The 25,688-nt window shown below is 42.9% G+C and overlaps 1 protein-coding gene across 2 annotated transcripts in view; it reads right to left on the bottom strand.

Annotated features, from left to right (window-relative positions):
• The window catches only part of TMC5 (transmembrane channel like 5), a 30,087-nt gene extending 7,433 nt beyond the window's left edge, over nt 1–22,654 (bottom strand). Inside the window, exons 1-15 of one of the 2 annotated variants that reach the window (XM_069870566.1) lie at nt 22,622–22,654; nt 18,313–18,450; nt 10,091–10,252; nt 9,300–9,529; nt 8,797–8,901; nt 7,037–7,126; nt 6,422–6,521; nt 5,719–5,809; nt 5,168–5,416; nt 3,855–4,006; nt 3,186–3,330; nt 2,446–2,601; nt 1,704–1,870; nt 972–1,050; nt 519–616 (exon numbers count right to left, since the gene is read on the bottom strand). In XM_069870566.1, the coding sequence (XP_069726667.1) occupies nt 519–616; nt 972–1,050; nt 1,704–1,870; nt 2,446–2,601; nt 3,186–3,330; nt 3,855–4,006; nt 5,168–5,416; nt 5,719–5,809; nt 6,422–6,521; nt 7,037–7,126; nt 8,797–8,901; nt 9,300–9,529; nt 10,091–10,164 (1,736 nt within the window). In that variant the 5' untranslated portion in view covers nt 10,165–10,252; nt 18,313–18,450; nt 22,622–22,654. Of the gene's footprint in view, nt 1–518; nt 617–971; nt 1,051–1,703; nt 1,871–2,445; nt 2,602–3,185; nt 3,331–3,854; nt 4,007–5,167; nt 5,417–5,718; nt 5,810–6,421; nt 6,522–7,036; nt 7,127–8,796; nt 8,902–9,299; nt 9,530–10,090; nt 10,253–15,046; nt 15,093–18,312; nt 18,451–22,621 lie in introns of those variants that run through there. The other variant, XM_069870567.1, reaches the window with a different exon arrangement.
• Between the last annotated feature and the right edge of the window lie 3,034 nt (nt 22,655–25,688).

The raw sequence follows: 25,688 nt of genomic DNA, 5'->3' as shown, positions 1-25,688 counted from the left end.
CTAGGAATCCTAAGTGCTCTGGAGAACTGGCAAGCACTTAAATACTCAACTACCTTAAGTCATAAATAATGTTTGGCAATAGGAAGGTACACACAGCAGATGACAGAATTAAATGATTCTGCTTACATGCTCAGCTATATTCACTTTCAGTTAGAAATAACTTTCTCACCATGCCACAGAATCCTACACTTGAAAGTCATATTAAATCCCTGATAAATAACATTTTAAACTTGTGTGCACTCCACAGACCACCATATGGCTTCCTCCCTGCTTGTGTTTCCATCTCCAAAGGAAAAAACGACACATTTGAAGAGCAGAACCACACACACTTTGACTTCTTTCTAAGAAAAAGCTGCAATATATGCAAGTCACGTACTCAGAGACTGCCTGGAAGAGATAACCAAGGAAGCTTCAGTGGTGCCACAGTCACACTTCTGATGGTCTTCTCCTTTGCTCACATTGGAAAAAAAACTCTATCTTTGGTTAACGAATAAAAATAAGATTAGAAAAGTACTCACCTTCGTAAAAACTCTCCAAAGAAAGAGCCAAGCAAACAAAATATGAAGTCAACTAGAACAAGACGATAGATATCTTGGCCAATCAGAGATTCCCAGCACTTTAAGAAGAGAAAAAAGTAAAAATTCATATCTAGAAGTCAAAAATCATGCAATTCTAGTGTTGTTCCTGAATGCTTGGGCATTTGAAACTACAGATCAAAGTTTTGTCCAAACCCTGACTAATCATAGCTGACCCGATTGAACAACGATGCAAACCATTGGAGACCTGAGTCGGTGATTAATTTTTCCTTCAGCTCATTTTTCTAAAGATGCTTGCTAATAAATAAGCATTGGGGTGACAAATTCAGCTTTCCAAGACACTGCATGTACTTCTCTTCGCTAGAGCAAGTCTCTTATCAAGGGGCTTCCTAACCTGGCCTTGTAAGTCAAAGATTCATATTTTTGAAACTTTACCTGTGACTCTGACACAGCCACAACGTTAAGCCAGTAGTAGCACAGTATTCCAACAATTGATATTTTCAGGGCAATATTTCTAAAAAGAAAAAGTAACAGTAACTGCACTGACAGTTGGTCCGTAAGCTCACTGGAGGCAATGATGGCAGGATGACCTTTGGTTACTCATATTACCTCCTTATACAACAACAATAGCCCTGCAGAGTTCCAGGACTAACAGCAGCTCGCCCTGGAGCTTGGGTGCAGCGCTGTTCCATTGTCCTGGCAGAAGGAGAGCTGGTCAAGACCAGCTTGGCATAAGCCTCTGCTAAACAGGCTGATGGCTGGGTGCGTGGGCTCCAGAGGTGAGGAAAGTCTGCAGGGCACCAGGGCCTACGTGCTGTTAATTCCAGGAATCTGCAGTGACATAAGACCTCCTCACTCCTCTCTCCCCTTCCTTTCTTTGAGTGGTCAACAGCCTGGGGCCATCTACAAACAAACCCAAGCTCAGTGTCACAGTGCACCTAATTGAGAGGGGAACCATACCCTGTCTTCATGCAGAGAGATTTAACACTCCAGAGGACTCCCAGAAGACAAAAACAGAGAGAAGGGTATACAGAAGCCTTTGGAGAAGATTAATTCTCCTCTATAATTCCCTGCTGCCCAACACACCCCTTAGACAGAGTTTTCTGTCAAAAAGAAGAGTCAGACAACTTCAGGCAACAAGCACTAAGAAACAGGAACAACAAATACCTTGCAATAGTAACATATATCTGGTGTCCAGGAGTCTGAAATCTCTCCAGGTGTCCAAGCCACGAGTAGAAGAATGGAATCAACGTGTTGAGGAGAGATGCGACAATAGGTAGTACCAACATTGCAGCTTGGGTCTCCTGGTCATTTTTGTTATCTTCCACAAACAGCTTAGAGAGAAAAGGAAAAAAAACCCAAACAACTAAACAACCCCAGCTAGAGCCTTTATCAAAATGCTGCCTCAAATTGTGTTTGCAGGGAAGATACTTGGCACATGTCCCCATACATTCTCAGGTTAGAGACTATGATGTTTTATGGGCCCATGACCAGCAGCACAGTGATCCTCTTCCCTTCCCTTGTGTAACATGGGACCCAGGATAGGAGCCCCAGCTTAAAAGCAGCTCCTAAACAAAGGAGAAGCAGGCTTTGCAGTAGCTTCTTGCTGCTTCTTTTTAGGTCACCAGCTGCATTATCCCTAAGCTAGCTAGAAGCCCAGGCAGACAGCTGCTGGGAAAGTGGGGAGATTTGCTCAGACCCCTCAAGTCCTACACTCTTGCCATAGTCCCTGGTGGTGTGAACCTTTGCAAACCATCTTTTCAGATACAGCAGAATTTGTGTTTGCATCATCAGAAACAACAGCTCTGCTTCCTGACAGTCCTGGCAGCAAACAGACCCTTGTTCCACACGTAATATACCCCTGTGCAAAACCATACCTCAAATCACAGACTGCAAAATCTGTCCTTACCTTTAGATTATTAATGGAGAGGAAGTAAACACCAGCACAAGCAGCTACTGCTATTCCCAGGGAAGCAGCCCAAGAAGCAACATGAATAACAATACGAACAAGTCTCTCTGTTACAGAAAAATTTAGAACTTCTCTGTTTATTTCAGAGAGGTCTTCCTGCAAGGAAACAAATACTAATGAAGAATTTCTTAGTCAACAGCATAAAGCAAAACTTGTTCTGAGTAACTACTTGAGAGACTGAAAGAAAGATTATTTCTCTAGAAGATGGGCAGAGTAATTTCGTCGGAACGTTTACCAGACAATTTTGTGTTCCTATCCTACAAGTCTAATCTCCTGACCATTACATCATATTTCACAGATAAAAATCACAAGCTTGCCTTTTGTTTACAAGTTGGTTAAACAGCAGGAAGGAAAAACAGTAGAAATAATCTGTTTGGCAAATATTTAATAGTCACAGAGATTCATTCAGTAGAACTGAAGCATACAAATATTTATATGTACCTTAAAGAGAGAAGAAAAACAAGTAGCTAAGCCAACTCCAGGAGTTCAAATCAAAGGAAACTTAACAGTCATGAACACTTGAGTCTATCAGGAACAGAACTAGTATGCTTGAGTCGCTTTGCCAGAGAATTGTGTGTGCATACACAAGTTTGTACAGACACATAAATCTCTGGCAGAGTGACTCATGCATGCTAGATTTGTACCTTTCTACCTTTTTTTTTTTTTTACCTCCTGTGTACCTTTATTTGTGTGCTGAGATTCTTTTGTTTCAGCTTCACGGCTTTTTCATTAGTTATATTGAAGTCCCAAGTGCAGAGAAGTTTGCTGGCGTTTCCAGAGTACATCGAAGGGTTAATGAAGTTCCTGCAGAAGGATTTTGCCATGCTGCAAAGAAAATTAAATTTGTGAGATCCGTAATGGGGAAATACACCAAGCACAGCAGGACACGAAGGGAGACTTGTCAGTTTTTCTATCCTGCCCCAAAGCTACTGGACCTATGTCATAGCACACCAAATAAGACACGGAAAATAAACTTATGTAAGAAACAACTCTCACATTTCCACCTCCTAGTTTTTGCTGCCAATCTTTATTTCTGGAAAGCCACATCAATACCAGGAGATATCAAGAGTAACAGCTTACATAAGGGAGATCGTGATAGCCACCTGTTTGAACTAGGATTCTCTGTGTGTCCCTTACTATTCTGTAGTTATTCATCATTTGTCTAATGATGTCTACAAGAATCAAAATTTTTGAACAGAAACTTCTATATAAGCTCTAGACCTGGAAATAAAGACTTATAGAAATACACTCAGGTAATTATCACTGCCAGCCATTGGCAAGGTGGAGGGGTTTTTTGCAAGACTTTTCCCCCCTTAATGCAAGTGAAAAAGAATATATAGTTACTTTACCTGATCAACAAGATAAGAAAACAGATGACAAAATATAATCCAACGGTGAAAATATAGGCCAACTGCATGTTGTAAGATGCACCATTTGTTGTTTTACTGATTGTAGCATTGGTGTAAAAGCCATAGTAGAGTACTGTTTGTTGAAAATAACCCTGAAGAGACACAAACACCATTCACAATGTTTGCTATCACTAGTGTATGATGGGAAGTATAATCTGAAACCCCACTAGTGGAAGTGGGAGCTATCCCATTCCCTGCTACAAAATCACAGGTGTGATTAAATTTCTAAATATTAGGCCCTTTGTTTTCCTTCTATCAGCTAAAATCTTCCATAGATTGTAGAGATATAGAAATTAATTGTATCCTTCTTAAGATTCCTGCAGGATGCTCGTGTGCATTCAACACCTTTAAAGGATTTTGTCTTTTCTGAAAATTCCTGACGAGGGAAAGGCTTAATTGCCTGTTTCTTAAGAATAAATTTTATGAACTATGAAGGAACTGGAAAGGAAGTATCTGGTATTCAACACTGAAGTTACTAAGTTATAACTTAAATCCTGCAGTGGTGACTGTATTTTGCCAAGTTAAACAGCATTAGTACAAAACACAGCACTTCAAAAGCAATTTCAGAAGGAAAAGGCTGACACTTCCTTTTCAGAAAGATCTCTTCTCAACTAAGCATTAGTAAGACCAGAATCTTCTTTATTGACCAGAGAAATCCTTTAACAATAAAAAGATCAACACATTTTTTACCACAAAGACAGAAAAAAAAAAAGAAAGAGTAAATAATCTTCTCAGATCACTTAGTTGATTAATAGACCAGTCAAATTAGAAATGAAATGATCCTCCTGTTTCCAGGCCCCAGTGAGTTCAGTGGGCTGCCACAGAAAGATCTGTGTGCTCCTTGGAAGAATAAAACTTCGGAAATAAGCAAAATTCACGGGACCACGTAGGGAAATCTGCACTGTATATTCACAGGAAAATTAGCATGGGAAAAATGTCTTGCTGGAGACTGTTGTAGCTATCTCTGGAAGGCCTGGCTGCCTTTGTATCTCTCTGAAAGTAGTGAAAGCCTTGAAATATTGTTGAACCATGAACCATTTGCAGTGAGACAAATGCATCAGAATGAGTTCCAGTCATCTCACCCTGAGTCAGTGTTTGTTGCAGCTTCTTTTTCAAATATGTACTAAATCGTATTTCTTGTAAAACTAACCCAACCTCTTAATAAGGAATACTAACATTTTTACACTATCATGAGTTTTTAAAGTAGATCTGTTGCATACAGTACTGATGCAAATCTGCTGTTACATACTTACAGATCCAGTGAACAGCTCCAGACCCGTGAATGAAAGTTTATTTGGTTCTGCTGCAACAAACTGGGGGATTGTGATGAAACTGAAGTTTATGAGGAATGAGAAGACGTTGAAGGCTAGCAGCCACTTCAAGAAAATAAAATAAGAAAGAACACTTGTTCCAAACTCAGCACCAATGATCTTCAGAGTCTTGTGCCAGAATTGCAGTGAGGTAGAATATTCTGACAAGGTACTTCCAAATTGCCGAAATGCCTGAAATGCAAAAGAGGAGAGAGAGATGGATCTCAGCAAGCAGTCTTAAACAGGACTCAAATTCACATAATAAAGCCTCACATTTTTTACAGTTCCATTTTAATGACAAGAACAGATTTCCCACACTACATGCACCATAAGATGCTTAACTGGTGCTGCTAAGTGCTTCCCTAATGCAAGTCATTATTAATGAACACTGCAGCAATGAATTGGTTCTTTGGCAATAAAATAAAGCAAGTTAGCAGACACCTCTGGAGCAGTGGTTTACTGCATTGTGACTCACAGAAGTTTCTGACACTTACCAGAGCTGCTCCCTGCAGACACTGTGTACAGCAGGGAAGTAGAGTACTGTGGTGGCTTGATTTTTTTGTTATTTCTTTAAGAACTTTATCCCTGTGGAAGAGGAGGGCAGGGGGTGACAAGCATTATAGTGTAGGTAGTAATTAAAACAAGAAGCCAAAGAAACTGCTGCAAATACAGTTTCAGACATGTGCACATGAACAGAGCTAAGAAGACATGGAGATGTTCTGCTGGTTCATTTTCTATGAACTGATACCGTGGCTCTCATCCATGCTATGACAGCATGTTCTAACTAACTACTCCCTCCAACAACTCACTCTGGGAACAAAATTTAAATATTTTCTGTAAGAAGACAAAAGGATGGTTGAGATCACTGTCTCTTCTCCATTTTCAATGGCCAACACCCAAGTTTCCTTTGAAAACAAATTGCAAGTCATCATTCATGATGAAATCTCAAGGTCTTGGTATTCTGTTTTATATTACCACGGGAGATTCTACTTATCCAGAGAAAGGACAATGAACCAGCTTTAAATTACCTTCCCTTCCCTTAATGTCAACTTCTAAAAAGTGCATTAAAAACTACTTTCAGCTCTTTCAAAGTGACAAATCAAAGCTGAGCAGATAGCAAACACCTATACTTGGTAGCTAGATGATGAAAGTATAGTGTTTGTAAAACTAAATAGATAAACTTTTTTTTTTTTTTACCTGATCTCTCTCTTTTTTTTCATGGTCTCTGGCATCTTCTGGATTGCTTTAATCCTTTCACTGGCAGTCATACTTGCAAGATTTTCAACTAGTTTTTCGTCTGCATAAAATCCATGAAGAAACAAATTTGGGGATAATAATACAGTCACTTTTTATATAAAATTGAAATGGATATAACAACATTCTCCATTTTCACTGCTACCAAAATGTGGCAAATTCTGACACTTAATAATACTCCTTAGAATATCCTCAGCTCCATCAATACTCCAATACAGATGTAAGCAAATAGTACGATACTGAATGTCAAAAAATATCACTTGTCTGGTACTTGTTTAATGTTAACACAAAGAGCTGCAATATGAAGGAAAACAAAATACTGACAAACTCCAAAATGCTGCTTTATTGCTTGATCACTGTTTGGTAGTTATATTTCTGTGATGCTACATATTGACTTGAAAGCTAAAAATTATTCTACAATTTTAGTTGATATTAGTGACCAAACATAGCACTACCCGTGGAAGAGACAGAACTGTATTACTTGACAATCAGGCCGTTTTTGCATAGTTCCTTGTGCAAGATGATATTTAATATTGAACCCCTCATCTAAATTCTTACCTTCTTTGTGCACTGGATCTGTTTCAAAAAGGCTGGAAGAAGTCATGATGATCTCATCAGATGGTCTTCTGTTGTTTTGAATAACACTATCTAAATAAACGTGCACTGTTTAGTAAGCCCAGGCACTCCGCACAAACTGACTAAAGAAATTCCAATTTCACTTTCACAGAAAAAACTTAAAAGAATACCCTTCAATCTCACTACCTACATATACTTCTCCATTCACTTATTTTCTGGTCATGCTTCACAACCATGCGCAATTTTTCAGATATATGCTGGAAAAGACATACTGAGCCCAGTCTTCAGCTGTTACAGAAAACTTTGTCATCGACCCATTCATAAATGTGCACACTGATTATTCAAAACTTTCTTCCAAGAGGACGGGTCCTGTCTTTAAAAATCCTTCCACTGACTTCAGAGGGATTGTTTTAGAATTACACTCAATCATGCTGAATAAGTTATATGGCCCCATTTCCCTGGGGCCAAAGTGCAACTGTTCTCTCAATCCTCTTTCACCCATTTATTCAAACAGAAGTGACTATATTCCTTAAATCTATTTGCCTTCCAGCTATGGAGCAGATGAGTTTAGCCACAGCTTTCCTTTCACCCCCTCCTCAGTAAGCTAATGTCCAGTTTGTACAATGTTACATCCCCCTTTTGAGCTTGACCCTCTAGTATGGAGGCCCCAACTGACTGATGCTCCTGTTAGTTAATGCGCTCATTGCAGGCTCCTTCACCATATTTAAACTGCTTAGATCTAACGGTCCCCTGATGTCAGTGTCATTTCTACTTTAAGTCAACTTCCTTTGTAGCAACTAAAAAGAATCAGAAAAAGAAAAGCATCTGTGCTTCCTTGTGGAGGTACTTCTTGAATTTTCAGCACCTAGATATTTATCCTCTAGTGGATCCTGTTGGAAATGCACTCTCTCCCTCCCATCAGGTATTAAAAATCATACACAATAGTTAATGTTTGGAGATGTCCTATTTCTATGGTCACTCATGGAGAGAGACGTTTCCAGGTACCAATAAAATCCTAGCTTTTTAATACAAATACAGGATTTTGCTAAATCAGAATGTAAAGATCATGTTCTTAGAGAAGAAAAAGAGAAAAAAAACCCCAAAGAATCTTTCACTTCGAGGGCAGAGAGAAATGGTTCTTTCAATGTGTCTAGGTAACAATTACAGAAAAGAATTCAAAAGCAGCAGACAGGAACAGAACTGATTGTAGCAGAAAAATAACACGATATGGGAAAGAACAGTTCCTACCCAGAACATGAACAATAAACTATTATGCTAGCCTAAAACAGAACCCAAGTTGCACTATTCCAGACCACCTGTATTTTAATGAATACAAATCTGTAGCTACTATTATAATCCAAAATTTATATGGAGACAACATAGTGAACAATTCACTAAAGACAGTCTCAAAAATGCATCCTATCCTCCCTTTATTTCCTTCTACAGTGAGACTCTGCAAATAACTGTGCAAGTCTGCTTTATGTTCACCCACTTACAGCGAGTTTGGGTTAAAATTGGTAGGCATTGTATCTGTCATTGCTCATGAAACAAAGATCATCACCTTCAGAAAGATAATGAACAGCTCAGTTACAATGATGCAGGAGACTAAAAGAGAATTTATGTTTTACAATTCCTTTTCTTACGTGAAGATCTTCATACCTAAACCTTTAAAATATTTATTATTTTATGCAGGGTGATACTGACATTCAATATTCCAATGCACCACAATCCTTCAGTCTTACCTTCTGATACACTGGCAACCCTGTGGGCGTAGGGGCGATCCAGCCGATGGAAGGTTGAAGGCGGGCTGTACACCAGTTCTGGCTCAGGCTCAAAGGAAAGATTATCTGTTGAAGAGAATCAGAATTATACAGAAATTTGTATACTGCTATGGATTATTTAAACACATAGAATATCAGCCCTGTTGACCAAATGCAGCTCTCCTGCAAACACAGCAGTACATCCTGTGACTCCTACATCTCACTCCAATGTACATCCTAGTATTCAATCCCTTATTCACTCCATACGAGCAGTATTTACCAATATGTTAATACAACAGGAAGTCCATGGATCTGTTAATAGAACATCTGAACTACTTCTAGAAAAATAAGCAAAAAAAACCCACTGCCACAACGTACAAATACATAGAGTTGAGCTTTCCAGAGCTGCAGGACTCCCTCAGGACAGAGTATGCCACTATTTGTACCAGTGTTTCTATAAGATGTTCCTGTCGGAAATTACATACCTGTGGAATGTCCATAGGGACTTCCGCTTAGGACAACAACTCTTGGTAAATCTCTGCTGGATTCAGAGCCGTGTCTCATGGTGGCCATTGGTATGGCCAGAGGGTCATTCTGCTCTCTTTCATTGTCTTCTCCATAGGAACCATACGGTGAAGAATCATAATCATAATCATAATCATAATCATAATCATAAGGGGTTTGGTAAGAGAACCGATTGTTTTGACGACTTATCCTGTGTGAGAGGTAAAAAAAGGAAAACCCTGAGTCTTTCTCAATAGATATCCTTAATAAATTATTACATATTATCATCACATTTGATTACATTACAAACCAAAATCTGATCCTGAGAGGTATTTTGCATTTAGAGCTCTAACATCATGATTCTGATTTTGTCACTAACTGAATTAGAAAGACCAAACATTCTGTCAGCCTGAAGTTAGCTTGGACTCTACCTAAACAGGAATAACTGTTTGGAAAACGAGGACATCCACGAGTGTAGCACACTGTGAAAATCACTGGAGCTAAAAAATACCCATGACATTATGGCATAAGTCCTAACATACATTTAACTGATAAATTCATGTAACACATAAAAACTAAACCCTGCAATTTCTCTTGAAAGTCACCTTCCTGATAACAGCTTTAAAAATTTGTGAGAAAGCAAGCATAAAGGAGGGATTAAAAGAATTCAACAAATTAAGACTCTGGAGAAAAAGCTTCTCCTGCATATAAATAGAGAATTTAATTTTTTATGGCACAGTCATAACATCGAAACTATTTTAAATAAACTCACCTTCTATCAACTTCCAGTGTCTCTGAGAAGTGGTAGTCTGGATTTTCAAAGGCTTCATTGTAATGATAAGACATGACAAATCCTTGGTTGGAGTGATGAAATCTTCCTTATTTTTGTCTCTGCTGCTTCATTAATATGTTAATAGGAAGGCTGATTACAGATCTAATTATGAAATAGATGCATGTACATACAAAATAAAAAGAAAGGGACTTCATTTTAGCATCTCAGAAGATTTTGTCATCCTGTTAACATTTAATGTGAAACAACATAAATAGGCAATGATTCTAACTTAGTGCTATTTACCATCAGGAAGTTAAACTCCACCAGAAGCTGCAGGTAAAATGGGAATGAATATTTCCCTACAAAACTAAGGAACTGGAGTGCCATGTAAAGCGTTCCCCAGCTCTGACAACGAAATCAAGTTTTAGAAGCACATCGAAAAATTAAGAAGAAAGTAAGTTCTCTCTTTCCTCCTTTTATAAGAAAAGCCACATACACAAATTTTCTCCGAATACTATGTTTCTAAAACCAAAGAGGAGGTGAAGCATGTCCACTTCCTTACCAGCAGTGGCACCTCTAAGCCTTACTTGTGAACAAGGGACCCACTTCACCACTGCTATGTAGAGCTGATGCTATTTAGAGACTCACTCATTTAATGACTTAATGTCTTGATCCTGTAAATAGGGTTGACTTTAGCTTTCTTTCCCACAGAGTACTCTGTTTTAGTATTAAGCAAACCAGACACGGTCATGGTTCACTGAACAGATGTGCAAGTAAGTCAGTGAAAAGAAAGCCTAATATTAGAAAAACAGAATCCAAATTAGACAGTCAACTTTTGCAATTAATCAAAAAATCATACTCAAAATTTAAAAAGAAGCAATCTTCAGCATTTGTTCTTAAAAGCACTACGCCAACGCTTGGCAAGCTATTCAGCAGCAGGCAAGCGAAGAAATTATAAAGGACACATCTGGGAAAACTCATCAGACCCTGCTTTTATCTCAGCTCCACTCCTAGAGAAGCAGAGGTGAATCTCATTTAACAGTACAGCCTCAACCAACTTTTCTGTGTGCAGGGCTTTTTTATTTGTGATTTCTACTGCAGTAAAGGAAGCACCACACGAAGAAAAGTATCTTCAAACGGATAATTGTACAGTGTCTAGTTTCTGAAGGCTTGTCAAAATCTTGTTCTGACTAAAGAAGCTCTTAAATTACTGTTGTGTCATTTACACACCTAAAGATCTTGGAAGACTGTCTAAAACCCTGCAGTGAGACATACAGCTGTAAAACCTTGCCAAGGTTTTGCACACTGACTTGCAAAGCGATTTGCATATAAACCCAGCTGGTTGATTGAATTCTAAGTCCTACGTTTTAATCAGTACATTGTCTACACTTTCATTATAGCTTGATGAAGCATGTTACGAGACCCACGTCTTCAGCAAACATTCAGTAAAAAAGCATACCAGGCAATTTGAATATATGGTGCGTCACCCATCCCTTTTGTAAACAGCAACATGAGATTACTGCCAACAAGAAACAAACAGTGTCCCCTAGGTGAAACTGGTGTTTTTTCAGGCAACAATTTCGTGCCTACAGAGTGAGATCCTCATGTATTCAGAAAAGTCATTAGCAGACCCTCCTCCTCTTGTCTCCAAAGAAAACCAGTGAACGCCCCAGGAATCTAAAGCTCTAACATAACAGTCATGAGAAGTTTAAATCTCTCATTTTAAAGACCTCAAGGCACATCCATAAACGCTTGCTAAGACACTCAAATAAGCCCAAGATGGACTGTTGGTTCCATTCTTGCAGACTTTATTTCCTTTGAGCCTGAAGATGCCAAGATTTCTATGAAAAAAACCACAAGGACATTTACAGTCTAACACTGAACCCAGCATTTGAAGCCACTCTGTTCTTTCTCCACTCCCAAAGCTTAAGGATTTTAAGAAAATTCCCCATGTACACTGAGAAAAATTCAAGTCTTTGCATTTTGTTCCTGAAAAAAACCCAAGAGCACTAGATCCCAAACCTTGAGGCATTTGGAGTGAGCAAGAATGTAAACACAGATAACCCATATGTTTCCGGACTCAAAGATGACTGTGCTACCTGACACACAAATGCTCTCAGCGGGATGAAGGTGTGTATGTGCATATGTGCTCAGTGTGTAGAGGCAGCACACCAATACACTCACTTCCACCATCTCAAGCCCAAAGATCGTGATAAACTCTTATCTAAACAGATGCTTACGTTATAGGTTTGGTTTAGGGTTTGATGGTCTGACAGTTCCTTGGAAAGAACCCAAAACAGATAATGCTTAAGCTAAACCATCTCTTCCTTTTCTTTGACCTGTTATGGGATGCAGTAAACCATAGCTCCAGGAAAACCTATGACCAAATTTATACTTAGCTTTCTCTTTAAAAAATTATTTTCCAAAAGAAAAAGAAATAGATGGAGAGCAGAAGTAATTTGTGAAGGAAATAAAAGGCAGGAGCTCAACAAATCTTCCTTTTGCAGAGTGGTGTCCAATATTGGACGACATTTTGGATTTCAGCAAGCAACTAGACAAATTGTATTTCTCCTCCGGAGAATATAAGAGTTTAAAGTCAGTGGGTTTAATAGTCATCAATATGTAAATAAGTTATGGGGCAGGTAGAGAATGGGTGCTTCCTGCTTACATCACTCAATATATACTGTAATGATACTGAACAGGAAACCTCAGGCAGTCCAGTCTCATGCTTCTGGATCATTTCCCAGAAAAATAATTGCCTTCACGTCACAGACCAACAACAGCCTTAACAAAATATTCAGGTTAGGCTCATCCATTCCCGTACAGGTAATTCCCTCCTACAGATGCTAATCCTCATTTAGAATAGAAATCAAACATGAACACCTTGCTAAAATCGCACTTTGTCCTGGTATCAAGTTTCAGGAAAGCCACTGAGACCTTCAAGTCCCTTACCCGAAGCACACGGAAGTGAAAATCACTTACCTTTTATGCATATTGCCAAAGTACTCAGTCTCACTGACAAATTCCACCTCTTACCAGCCTTCCATTGTGTTCTTATTGATGTCAGCAGGGTCAATTACAGGAGCCAACACCAACTTTGTTATGTTAGACTTTCAATCAATTAGCAACGTAAATTGTACCTCTGCTACAAACAATCTTCCCAGCAAAAGATGACATGTGGTAGCACTAAAGACTCATCAAGTTCGTACTATATAGGCTAAGGGCAGATAACCAAAGCAGGAAAACATTCGTCTTGTAATTTGCTGCCCTCCCTCCCAAATCTAATAAGACTACAATATTTTCATCCTGATCACTTTGTTTGCAAGTTAAATCCCTTTATTGTTTGTGACTGCTCAGATAAGGCATTTGGAGAAGGACTGCTCACTACTTCCTTTTTGCAATGTCCCAAGCACCACTGTGCTTCACCTCAGTTTAGAAAACTTTATTATAAACATGCTCCCGAAACATTTGAAAAATCATTACAACATATAGTTAAACTTTTAGAGTCCAGTAAAGCATTTGTAAAGGCGTGCACACACTTCAGAGTTTGTGCTTAATGGCAATGGAGAAAAGTACAGGTACTCCATTAATTCTGTGAAATGCTAGTTCTCTCAGTACTCTCCCTTATCTACCACACAAATCCCTGCTTCACTCAACAGGTCCCACAGGACCACAATTCTCACGGACTGAAGTACACATTACAGTGATTTGGCATTATCTAATCCCTTTGAGATCAAGACTCTTTTTGTTTACTGCTTTATTTCTTTTATTTTGTTAACTCTGCCCACAAATTGCAAACTTAATTCATTGGGAAAAATACAAGCACTGAGTAAAGAGGAAAAATCAGGGATATATAACCACTACATTTGAAATACAGACCTGAACAGCAAGAACAATATACCTGACAGAGAGAGGAAAGATTAACAATATGAAACAGTGAACAAAACTCTGCATTATTTCTTTAACATTTGAAAGACATTACCTAGCTCATACTCTGACTGTTATGGGGAAAAAAGGTTAGGGCAAGAATCACTTTGTATCAGCGCAAGTCAGTCTTGTGACTGAACTTCCAAACTGCAAGCTACCACATTCTTTACTTATAGCAGGACTAAATCTTGCTTTGCAAAACAAGTTTTTTAAGTCTATTAACCAACATTACCAGGTACTGATATTCAAAGGAAATACCTGGTAACAACAAAAAAAAAGGAAGTGGTTTTTGAATACCTGCTTGGAATTAGTTTTCTCCTTTCAGTCGAAATGCAGTCTAAGAAAGCTTTATTTATTCTGTACTTGCAATGGATACCTATCCAGCTTAAATGCAACCTTCATATTACACTTTAATGAGCAGTATCAGTTACAGGAGTCTCATTCACAAGTTTAATTGGAAAAGCTTATGAAAACGACACATATGGTCATTTCAGATAATAAACAGGGTTTTAAAGCTACGTGATGTTGCTGAAGTAAAAAAAGAGCATAGTTCTGTTTGTCATTTTTAGCTTAACTTCCTGTTAGGATATGGTCATCTCATTAGTATTTGCACAAGCAGCATTTTAGATGACCCTCAGGGAAAACAAAAGCTATTCACAATATTCTAGCAAATCAACTAGGAAGCTACTATAAAAAATGGTTGGGGAGAACCAGTTAGAATAAGAATGTATATTTTTTTTCAGAGTTTTCTCCTAACTCTTAAAAATCTTTATATGTGGCTTTCAAATTGTTAGATAAATAATTTCACATGAACTAAATACTTTTCTTTCTGGCAAAATACAGCTACTCTAAATGGCAGTGCAACATGTTAGTACGTTAGGGTTTGATTCCACAAAGAACAAACAGAAGCCACAGACTATGCAAATCACAATTAGAGGCTTTTTCACATAAAAAAAGGGAAAGGGGACACTGCCATGGAGTGCTGGTTCCTGTTATGTCAGCCCATAGAGCCAAACCACACCAACTCACCACTTCATCACTTTCTCGGCAAGAATGGAAGTCCTCCCAACAAGCTTACTCTGAGAAAAATAAAAACAAACAAAAATAAGAGAAGAAAAAGAAACTGAAATCAATCGCTTTGGGTGGAGCACTGACATATCTGCCTTGAACAGGGGCCATTTCAAGTACATTGCTTAGCACAGGCAGCCCGCTGCTCTCCTTATCCTGTGCCAGGGCTGCATCGCTTGGGCAGGGACTGATACAGCACACACACTTCAACTATCACACCATGAACACGGCTCTAGAGCTCCCGACTGGCTGCTTCTGCTGCGCCGAGCAGCATCAGGCTGCTGTCGGTCCCAGGACTGGCAGAGGAGATCGTAGCAATGCCAGGTCAGTGGAAGCAAAAGTTAGCACAGCTCCTACGCAGTACCACAGGCTGCTTACAGGTTTGCCTAACCAGCAGAGCATTAGTAAGGGACAGAGACGTAGCCATAAAATCCTAGGTGTAAAGATTTGGCTTTTCAATGTATGTTTAATCTTCTGCATAGAAACATTTCAACTTTTGTAGGTTATGGCATAAAGCAAAAAAATAAAGTAATGCTGAGACTGAAGAAAAAGAGAGGAGTGTTTAAATAATAAGTGACAGAGTGACTGACTACAAGGAACACAAATACTTACACCTGAGGTTTCCCTCATCTATTTAACACATAAGTTCTTCAGGCTTCCTGTTACCTATGATAAGATGCAAAAAACTCACACCCTGCTATTTGGAAAATGCAGTACGACATTCATTCAGCAGCAAACAGACTGCAAGACGCAACCCACGGCAAAGGGAAAGCAGGTGTCACACTGCACGCTGAGATCCATTGGAAAACTACAAGCACTGAGTAATGAAGAAAAATCAGGGATATATAACCACTACATTTGAAATACAGACCTGAACAGCAAGAACAATATACCTGACAGAGAGAGGAAAGATTAACAATATGAAACAGTGAACAGAACTCTGCATTATTTCTTTAACATTTGAAAGACATTACCTAGCTCATACTCTGACTGTTATGGGGAAAAAAGGTTAGGGCAAGAATCACTTTGTATCAGTGCAAGTCAGTCTTGTGACTGAACTTCCAAACTGCAAGCTACCACGTTCTTTGCTTACAGCAGGACTAAATCTTGCTTTGCAAAACAAGTTTTTTGAGTCTGTTAACCAACATTACCAGCTACTGATATTCAAAGGAAATACCTGGTAACAAGAACAAAAAAAAAAAAAAGGAAGCAGTTTTTGAATACCTGCTTGGAATGTTTACTCCTAGTTCTCTGGTCAGGGGCTGGAGATAAGAGTAGGTCCCTGAGCACAAGTGCAGCCAGCGGTTCTACCCCTCTAAAGCAAAGCAAGCATCCACAGCCCGGGCGCCGCTGCAGGTGCCCCTTACCTGCCCGTGTGGCTGCCCCAGGTGCCCCTGCAGCCCCAGCCCTGCCCCTTACCTGCCCGTGTGGCTGCTCCAGGTGCCCCTGCAGCCCCAGCCCTGCCCCGCCTCCTCCCGCCCCGCAAAGCTCCTGGCAGCCCGCAAAGAGAAAGAGCAGCAACGGGAAAAGTCCCCTCCGCGTTACCTGTCGCATTTCCGTTTGATACCTGCTTTATTCCTACTTGATCTCCAAGATATCTCCTTGGGCAGCCCCATCTAGTGGGACGTGTCCCAGCCCATCGCAGGGGGGGTGGAACTAGATGGTCTTTAAGGTCCCTTCAGACCCAAACTATTCTATGGTTCTATGATTCTATGATTTCCAGTCTCCTTCCCTCTATGAATTAAAGTACGCTTTCCTTTTGGTCTGGATCACAGTAACACCACAATAAAGGCACAGAGAAGAATGGTATTCAGGGACGTGATCTTTATCCCTGGATTAATAAATTTTAGTGCAGAGATAAAGAAAAATCTTGACCTCACATGTTTTTATTTGTGTTAGAGGAAGGTTTATCTAGGGGTGAAAAAACAGCTCATGCTAACGCAGGCGGTAATTAACAGCTATTGGATGGGGAATTCATTACCAACAGTGTCTTCCTGTCTTCTGCAGGGACCAGGAGGAACAATTTCTCCTTTAGTGTGATACAAATCTACTGATTTTTTTCCCTGTCTTTCTTCCTTTCAAGCAGACATGAGCAAACCTATGGACAGAACCACCCTACAGCTGAATACCACGCAGGGTGCGATAGAGGAGAAATGGAGCGCTGGGGTGGTGCCTCTTGCAAGAATTTCTGCCCCAAAGCCACTTAACTCACTCCATTGCCGCTGGATGCTGCCAGCACATCCAGGGTCACCCCAGCACAGTCCTTAACAGTCCCTGCCAGGGTGGCACCCAGTGGCCTTCCTGAAGGATGCTGCTGTTTGAACAGTGTGACATCCTCAAGGTGAAAGTGGAGCCAAACAGTGCCACTGGAACAGGGTAAGGACACGACTGACTGCTGTCTCAGACCTGTGCTGTGCTCAGTGCTTTCTTCCTTTCTGCTAGTACCATAAAGAATTATAGAACCCCAGCCACTTTGGTGTTAAAGTATGCCAAAACGGTGTTAACAGGCTGTTATTATCTCCCCAGAACAACACACATCGTAAAACTTCCAGCAATTGTGCCTAAATGACTTCTCTAGTCAGCAAGATTAAAAAACAAACAAACAAATGAAAAAATATTCATCAGCTTTTGGATTAAAGGCACCCTCAGTAGCCAATGGGGAACTGGTAACAAATCTATTTGCTCTGTGTTCAGAAGCTGTGCTGTTGTAATGTCTGAGGATCCCATTTATGAAATGTCCATTCCTTTTCCAGCTCCTAATCTGAGTAAAACATGTCTATCCTGTACCAGACTCATTCAACATGTGGGCTTAAGTGAAGTTTTCTAGTAATACTTTAAGATTACATTTTGCCCAAAGCAACATTCCTGGCATGACTGCAGAGGACTTGTCTGCAGATCTCTGTACAGATGCAGGAGCTGCCCACATGCGGCACTGGCTACAGGGCAAAGCCGCAGGGTAGGTGAATGCAAGAACCCCCCAGAATGAAAACAATCACTCAGAACTAAACCCTGAATGTTCAGAAGCATTTTTTTGAGCTGTGGCATTATGAAGAGGATTCATATGACTTAAAAGGTGTCCTGGAAACACATGGAGTCAAATATGACAGATGATCTCCAGCATCACGGGAAAGAGTACAAGGCACTGGCTTCCATGCTCAGCGCAGACTAAAAACTGCTGCTTTTGTGAACAAAGTACATCAGACAAATAATGCATGAGAGGAACCTACCATGCTCCCCGCATGTGACTGGCAAAATTATCCAATCTCTCCTCCTTAGCATGCTTGTTTTCCTGTTTTTCCACCTGGGATTGCTGTGATCCATAAAATTCACTGAAACATTTCCAAGTGTCTATAAAGCTTTCTCAACTGGAAAGAAAAAAAAAAAGAGAGAGAGAGAATAAAGAAGATTCTCACAAAATTCCTGGGGAAGTCAATCTTTCAATTCCTCCAATCTTTACATTTTGTTCTCACAGGATCATTAACCCAATACTTTTCTAGCACACAAAGTTTTGGAAAGAGTCTAATTAATCAGCAAGTGTACTACTCACCTTTCTTCTAAGTCATAAGAAAAGGAACATAGATAAAAAACAAACTTGACACCCCAGAATACATCCCTAGGGAAGTCTTACACCGTAAGTATTCATATGTAAGGCAGAACTGGCCCTGCTCTATGTTCACAGTCAAAGACGGTTGATTAGCTTCAGGGGACCACTGAAAGCAAGTACTTTAGCTCTGGTGGTGCAACACTGATTTATATCTGGCATATGAATTGCACGCTTAGCATGAATGCTGAACAACAATGAACATTTTTTCAGGAATGCTACCAAGGAGTTTGAATTTCCTTCTCCTGAATTTGGTATAGGTATTTTTGTTTTGTTGGTTGTTATTTTTTATAAGTAGTTCAGTGCAATAAGGAAGTTCTTTTGCTTTAATTCCATGTCTCTTTCACAACAATTCCCCTTAAGATACAACTTTCTCCTCTGCCAGTAATACATCAACTCATAAACACATGCATCTGAACTGTGAGGACACGTTTCTATCTATAACATTTTATGGTTTTATTATGAAAACTGATTGTCCACATAGACTCTTATTGCTAATAAAGCAATTTGAAATCTCATACCTGAGCTGATGAAACATAGGTGAGACAAGTTAAGGAATGTGCTCATTTGTGCCTGATTCAGCATCTTGAAACCTAACAATGACCTAATTTTAGAATTACTGCAGAAAGTGGATGATGAATGTACAGAAAAATCTGGTTATCGATTTAATCATGAGTAGGATACAGTAAGAACTGCTAGAAATGCCTCCTCTCTCCCCAAGTAATACTGTTGAAACTACCGGTGGTTTCGTTTTCTTTTTCATCACACATGCTGTTATTTTCACACTAAAGGAAATAATTATTCCAAGAAATAAGCCTCTCAGGGATGTTTACTACAACTTAACACAAAACACACCCTCACTGTCAGATGGAAAACCAGATCCGAGCATCTACTGACTTTGCAAGGGTAAAGCTGTGTCAATCCCACCAGAGCCCCCGTCAGTGGATCCGATCCCTCAGAACATACCAGGGAGTTTGTCCTGTGACCTAACAAATGCTGACTAAATATCAGGGTTTACAAGTTTTTACAGCACCCAACACCAGCATAGATGTTTAATAGCAACAGGAGACATTGAAACAAAGCCTGTTTCTGAGCCAAATGTCTGTGAGAGGCTCGGGCGGTCAGAATGCCCCAGGACTCGGTGTGTGGTGCTCAGTCAAACGGAGAGGGTGTGCCAGGCACGTTTACAGCCTGCTGAGATTCTCTATGGTATTTTTTAAGAAAAGACCTGGGTAAGAGGAATAAAAAGATTCTGATCTCCCAGATTATAGAACCATGGAATGCTTTGGGTTGGAAGGGACCTGTACAGGCCACCTGGTCCAACCCCCCTGCAGGGCCAGCTGGAGAAGTGGGGCTGAGTGAACCTCATGAGGTTCAACAAGGCCAAGTGCAAGGTCCTACACCTGGGTCAGGGCGATCCTCCATTTCAGTACAGGATGGGGGATGATGTGATTGAGAACAGCCCTGCAGAGAAGGACTTGGGGGTGCTGGTCGATGAGAAGCTGGGCATGAGCTGGCAATGTGTGCTCGCAGCCCAGGCGGCCTTCCAGGGCCTGGAGGGGCTGCAAGAGAGCTGGGAAGGGGCTGTTCACAAAGGCTTGTGGTGATAGGATGAGGGAGAACGGGTATAAACTGGAGAGGGGCAGATTTAGCCTGGCCGTAAGGGGGAATTTCCTCACCCTGAGGGCGGTGAGGCCCTGGCCCAGGTTAGCCGCGGCTGCCCCGGCCCTGGAGGGGCCCGAGGCCGGGCTGGGGGCCCTGGGGCGGCCTGGGCTGTGAGGGGTGTCCCTGCCTATCTCAGGGGGGGGACTGGATGGGCTTTGGGGTCCCTTCCAACACACCCCCTTCCACGATTCTATCACTAACTCATCCGGCTGCTCACAGCCCCATATCCAACCTTGAAGCTCTCATTCTAAACCCGCCCGTTAAGGACACAGCCGCGCCCGCCGCGCCCCCGAGCGCCGCCTGCCGGGCGCCCCGCGGAGCCTCCGCCGCCTCGTAACGCCCGGAAACGGCGGCACCGGCGGCACCGGCAGCACCGGCGCGGGGAGGCGTGAGGGGAGGCGTGCGGGGAGGCATGAGGGGAGACGTGAGGGGGCTCGGGGCCGCCGACCCGCCGGGCAGCGGTGAGAGCGCGGGGGAGGCGGGAGCGGCAGGTGGCGGGGAGCGGCGGGAGCGGCGCTGCAACCCCGTCTGCCCCTGCGCTGCCTCCCGTCTCCCTTCTCTCTAATCGCCTCTCTCTTTTTCTCCTTCACCCCTTCTCCCCTTCTCCCCTTTTCTCCTTTCTCCCCTCTCTCCCCGTCTCCCCTTTCTCCCCTCACCCCCTTCTCCCCTTTCTCCCCTCACCCCTTTCTCCCCCTTCCCCCCTCACCCTTTTCTCCCCTCACCCTTTTCTCCCCCTTTTCCCCTCACCCTTTTCTCCCCCTTCTCCCCTCACCCTTTTCTCCCCTTCTCCCTCACCCCTTTCTCCCCCTTCTCCCCTCACCCCTTTCTCCCCTTCTCCCCTCACCCTTTTCTCCCCCTTCTCCCCTCACCCCTTTCTCCCCCTTCTCCCCTCACCCCTTTCTCCCCCTTCTCCCCTCACCCCTTTCTCCCCCTTCTCCCCTCACCCCTTTCTCCCCCTTCTCCCCTCACCCCTTTCTCCCCTTCTCCCCTCACCCCTTTCTCCCCCTTCTCCCCTCACCCCTTTCTCTCCTTCTCCCTCACCCCTTTCTCCTTCTCCCTCACCCCTTTCTCCTTCTCCCCTCACCCCTTTCTCCCCTTCTCTCCTCACCCCTTTCTCCCCTTCTCTCCTCACCCCTTTCTCCCCTTCTCCCCTCACCCCTTTCTCCCCTTCTCCCCTCACCCCTTTCTCCCCTTCTCCCCTCACCCCTTTCTCCCCTTCTCCCCTCACCCCTTTCTCCCCTTCTCCCCTCACCCCTTTCTCTCCTTCTCCCTCACCCCTTTCTCCTTCTCCCCTCACCCCTTTCTCCCCTTCTCCCCTCACCCCTTTCTCCCCTTCTCCCCTCACCCCTTTCTCCCCCTTCTCCCCTCACCCCTTTCTCCCCTTCTCCCCTCACCCCTTTCTCCCCCTTCTCCCTCACCCCTTTCTCCCCCTTCTCCCCTCACCCCTTTCTCCCCTTCTCCCCTCACCCCTTTCTCCCCTTCTCCCCTCACCCCTTTCTCCCCTTCTCCCTCACCCCTTTCTCCCCCTTCTCCCCTCACCCTTTTCTCCCCCTTCTCCCCTCACCCCTTTCTCCCCTTCTCCCCTCACCCCTTTCTCCCCCTTCTCCCCTCACCCCTTTCTCCCCTTCTCCCTCACCCCTTTCTCCCCCTTCTCCCCTCACCCCTTTCTCTCCTTCTCCCTCACCCCTTTCTCTCCTTCTCCCTCACCCCTTTCTCTCCTTCTCCCTCACCCCTTTCTCTCCTTCTCCCTCACCCCTTTCTCTCCTTCTCCCCTCACCCCTTTCTCTCCTTCTCCCCTCACCCCTTTCTCCCCTTCTCCCCTCACCCCTTTCTCCCCTTCTCCCCTCACCCTTTTCTCTCCCTTCTCCCCTCCTTTCTCTCCTTTCTCCCCTCACCCCTTTCTCCCCTTCTCCCTCACCCCTTTCTCCCCTTCTCCCTCACCCCTTTCTCCCCTTTCTCCCCGTTTCCCCCTCTCCCGCTCTTGGCCCCTCTCCCCCCTCCCCTTTCCCCCCCTCCGGTCCCCGCTGTCTGCCGGCCGTTCCCCCAGCGCTGGCCGCGGGGTTCCTGCAGGAGCTGCCCAGTTACCGCTCCGCGCTGAGGCGCCGCGGGCCCCGGGAGCCGCTTGCGGCCGGCGAGGAGCCGCGGGCGCCGGGGGGCGGCGAGGGGGCGGCTCGCCCCGCCAGGGAGCTGCCCGTGAGCATCGCGGACAAGAGGAGGTTCAGGTAAAAACCCTTACGCCTTTTGGTCCTTTCTCGTTCTATAAGAATTACCTCTGGCTGAGGGCGGCAGCGGGTGTCTCCGTCCCCCCCTGGGACACGCGTTGCGGACACGGCTGCTCCAGCAGAGCTCCCCGTGGCAGCTCCCCGAGCCGCCTGGCTCGAGGGACACCTCACAAGGACACCTCACCAGCGCACGGAAGGGTCAAGCGCCTTTCTAGCTTCCTTTTTTCCCCTTGCCTCGGGGTTTTGTGCCGCTTAGGGTCATGGTCGGTTGTCTGTTATCCGCCACCAGCAGATAAACCGCCTTCTGGCACCCGGTGCTGCTGATCTCAAGGCCTCGCGGCTGTTCTTCCCAAATACTGCGTGCAGACAGAATCATAGAATCATAGAATAACCAGGTTGGAAGAGACCCACTGGATCATCAAGTCCAACCATTCCTATCAAACACTAAACCCCCTTCTGCCTCCCAGGGCTGCTGTCCTCACCAGTTCTTCCAAAATACTTTGTGCTCTCTCTCGTATGGCTCAACACAGGTGGAAAGAAGCTTTTCAGAACCATTTCCTCTTTGTTTTTTGTCCATACTCCTTTTTAAATGGCTCTTTGCTGTGAGCGGTTCCTGCCCCTCTGGGGGTAACCCCGGCTGGGAGGGATTGCAAAGAGCATGTTTTGAGCCGCCTGCGTTTTTCTGCGTGTTGCCTCATGCCTTACTGCCAGGCTGCAGAGGATACAGCCTTTGGGTGTACATTGCCAGGGAACACCTACCCCTTTCAATCAGGTATTTTGTAGTTGTGGTTATGAACCAGGACAGGGGTGGAAGTACAGTTGATGTCTAGTGCTGCACAGAGAACAAGAGATAGAATCATAGAATAACCAGGTTGGAAGAGACCCACCAGATCGTCGAGTCCAACCATTCCTATCAAACACTAAACCATGTCCCTCAGCACCTCGTCCACCCATCTTTTAAACCCCTCCAAGGAAGGCGACTCAACCCCCCTCCCTGGGCAGCCTCTGCCAGTGCCCAATGACCCTTTCTGTGAAGAATTTTTTCCTAATGTCCAGCCTAAACCTCCCCTGGTGGAGCTTGAGGCCATTCCCTCTCGTCCTGTCCCCTGTCCCTTGGGAGAAGAGCCCAGCTCCCTCCTCTCCACAACCTCCTCTCAGGTAGTTGGAGAGAGCAATGAGGTCTCCCCTCAGCCTCCTCCAGGCTAAACACCCCCAGCTCTCTCAGCCGCTCCTCATAAGGCCTGTTCTCCAGACCCCTCACCAGCTTTGTTGCTCTTCTCTGGACTCACTCCAGAGCCTCAACATCCTTCTTGTAGTGACCTCAGCCTGACCCTCTGGAGTTAAGCTTAACCCTGCAGCCTGCATACGAGGAAGGGTAGATCTAAGTCATGGTAAAGAAACGTGCTCGATACATTGAATTTTTATTCGAAGTTGGGTTTCTAAAGTTCAGTTCTTCAGGGAAAAGGAACTGCAGTCCTGTGGCTGTCATACGTGTTAGGAGCGGTGTTGGGATATGCTAAGCTTGTTGACATGTTTCAGGGCTGAAAGATTCTCGTGGGGGTTTTTGGCACTTCTACAGATCAGTAATCTGTGTGTGTATTGTGCAGCAGCTGCCAACACAAAATACTTGATATAATTGTTCTGAAAGCTGAACACTCAACCTCTGTAATACAGATGCATGTGCAGCCCACGCCTCTGTTTAAAGTGCAGACCAAATAAGGGCCAGATAGCTTTCCCAAGTGTCTGCTTAAAACACTGCTTGCTGCTGCCTGTACTTTCCACAAAATAAAATCTTCTGAGAGTAGTCGTATTTGCACTTTACAGATGAGGTCATCTGATGCCTGATAGTTGCATATAGGGTTTGATTTGGCTTTCTGCCAAAGAAAAGCTAATTTTTACTTACAGCTGAGGGAGTTACGGAAACTTTCTCGGCGTACAGCACACCTGGCAGTGGCATAGTGTGGCAGCAAGTCATTTATGCACTTAACTAGGGTCATACCCAAAAGTCTTTTAAAATTGAAACCTTTGGCTTCTACTCTAGTACGGTGTCCTTGTGGGTATTTAACTGCTGCCCTTCTTCAGTGGCATCAGAAGCTGGAACAGAATTTGATGCATACAGGTCAATCTTCAAGCTATGTTTCGGGGCAATTTTGTCTATTTTTAAGGTTTCTTGAAAGAACAAATGAAATGTTAACTCTGAGCCACTCAGAATTAATTCTATGCAGCAATTTTTAAAATGCAAGTGTATTCATATGGTATGGAAAGCTAAAAGTAAGAAATAATTAAAAATTATAGACAGTTGTGGCACATCCTTGGTGTTCATTTGTATCTTATTAGAACAATACCCCCCCCAACATGTTGGCAAAGAGATACTTCCTCAAGTTTGTTGAGTTCACACTTTGAGGCAAATTTTTCAAATTGCTATAAACCTTGGATAATTAAAAATGAATAATTTTAATAGCCTTTGTTTTTTGTGTTATACTGGAATGTGTCATAAAAGTTAAAATCCAAATAAAATACTTAGGTCTTTTTCTAGTTCCCTCTGGGTTTTTTACTCCCCCCCAATGTATTTTGACATTTCATTCTGATTTTGAGATTTGTGAATTTTCTACAAAAAAAAAGAATGCTTTTCTATTTTGAACAGCTGCATTAACTTAAAAACATCCCCTAAAATATGTAGCTCTCCTCTTTTAAAGAGCCTCATGGTGAAGATGCTGTGGTCAGAAGTCTTGAGAAAAGACTTCTCTTCCTTTCCCAGCCATTTGTAAATGTGAAATCATTGATTGCAACTTCCATGTGATCCCACTGGGAAGTTCAGCTATGTATTTTTAGTGTGTTGTCTGTTGTGTTCTATTGTCAACTGGATTATTTTTTTTTCTCCAAGGGAGGCAAGGGTTTCCTGTGAGAGAACTAGCTATGTTTGAATTCATATCACAGTTACCAGGAGGAATGGATGGGGACAGCCAGCATATGTTACTCCAACTTTTAGCACTGTGCTATCTCTCTGAAGGCTGCACGCAGGCTTCTTTGTGCTAGACCCTGTTACATGCGGTGAAGAAGTGTTTGTTGTGCTCAGTAACTGTATTTCTTGGTTCTTAGGGACTATCAGCAGGCG

Source organism: Phaenicophaeus curvirostris, chromosome 16 (assembly GCF_032191515.1).
Source record: "Phaenicophaeus curvirostris isolate KB17595 chromosome 16, BPBGC_Pcur_1.0, whole genome shotgun sequence".
NCBI lineage: Eukaryota > Metazoa > Chordata > Aves > Cuculiformes > Cuculidae > Phaenicophaeus > Phaenicophaeus curvirostris.
This window is presented reverse-complemented; position numbering and strand designations above follow the sequence as displayed.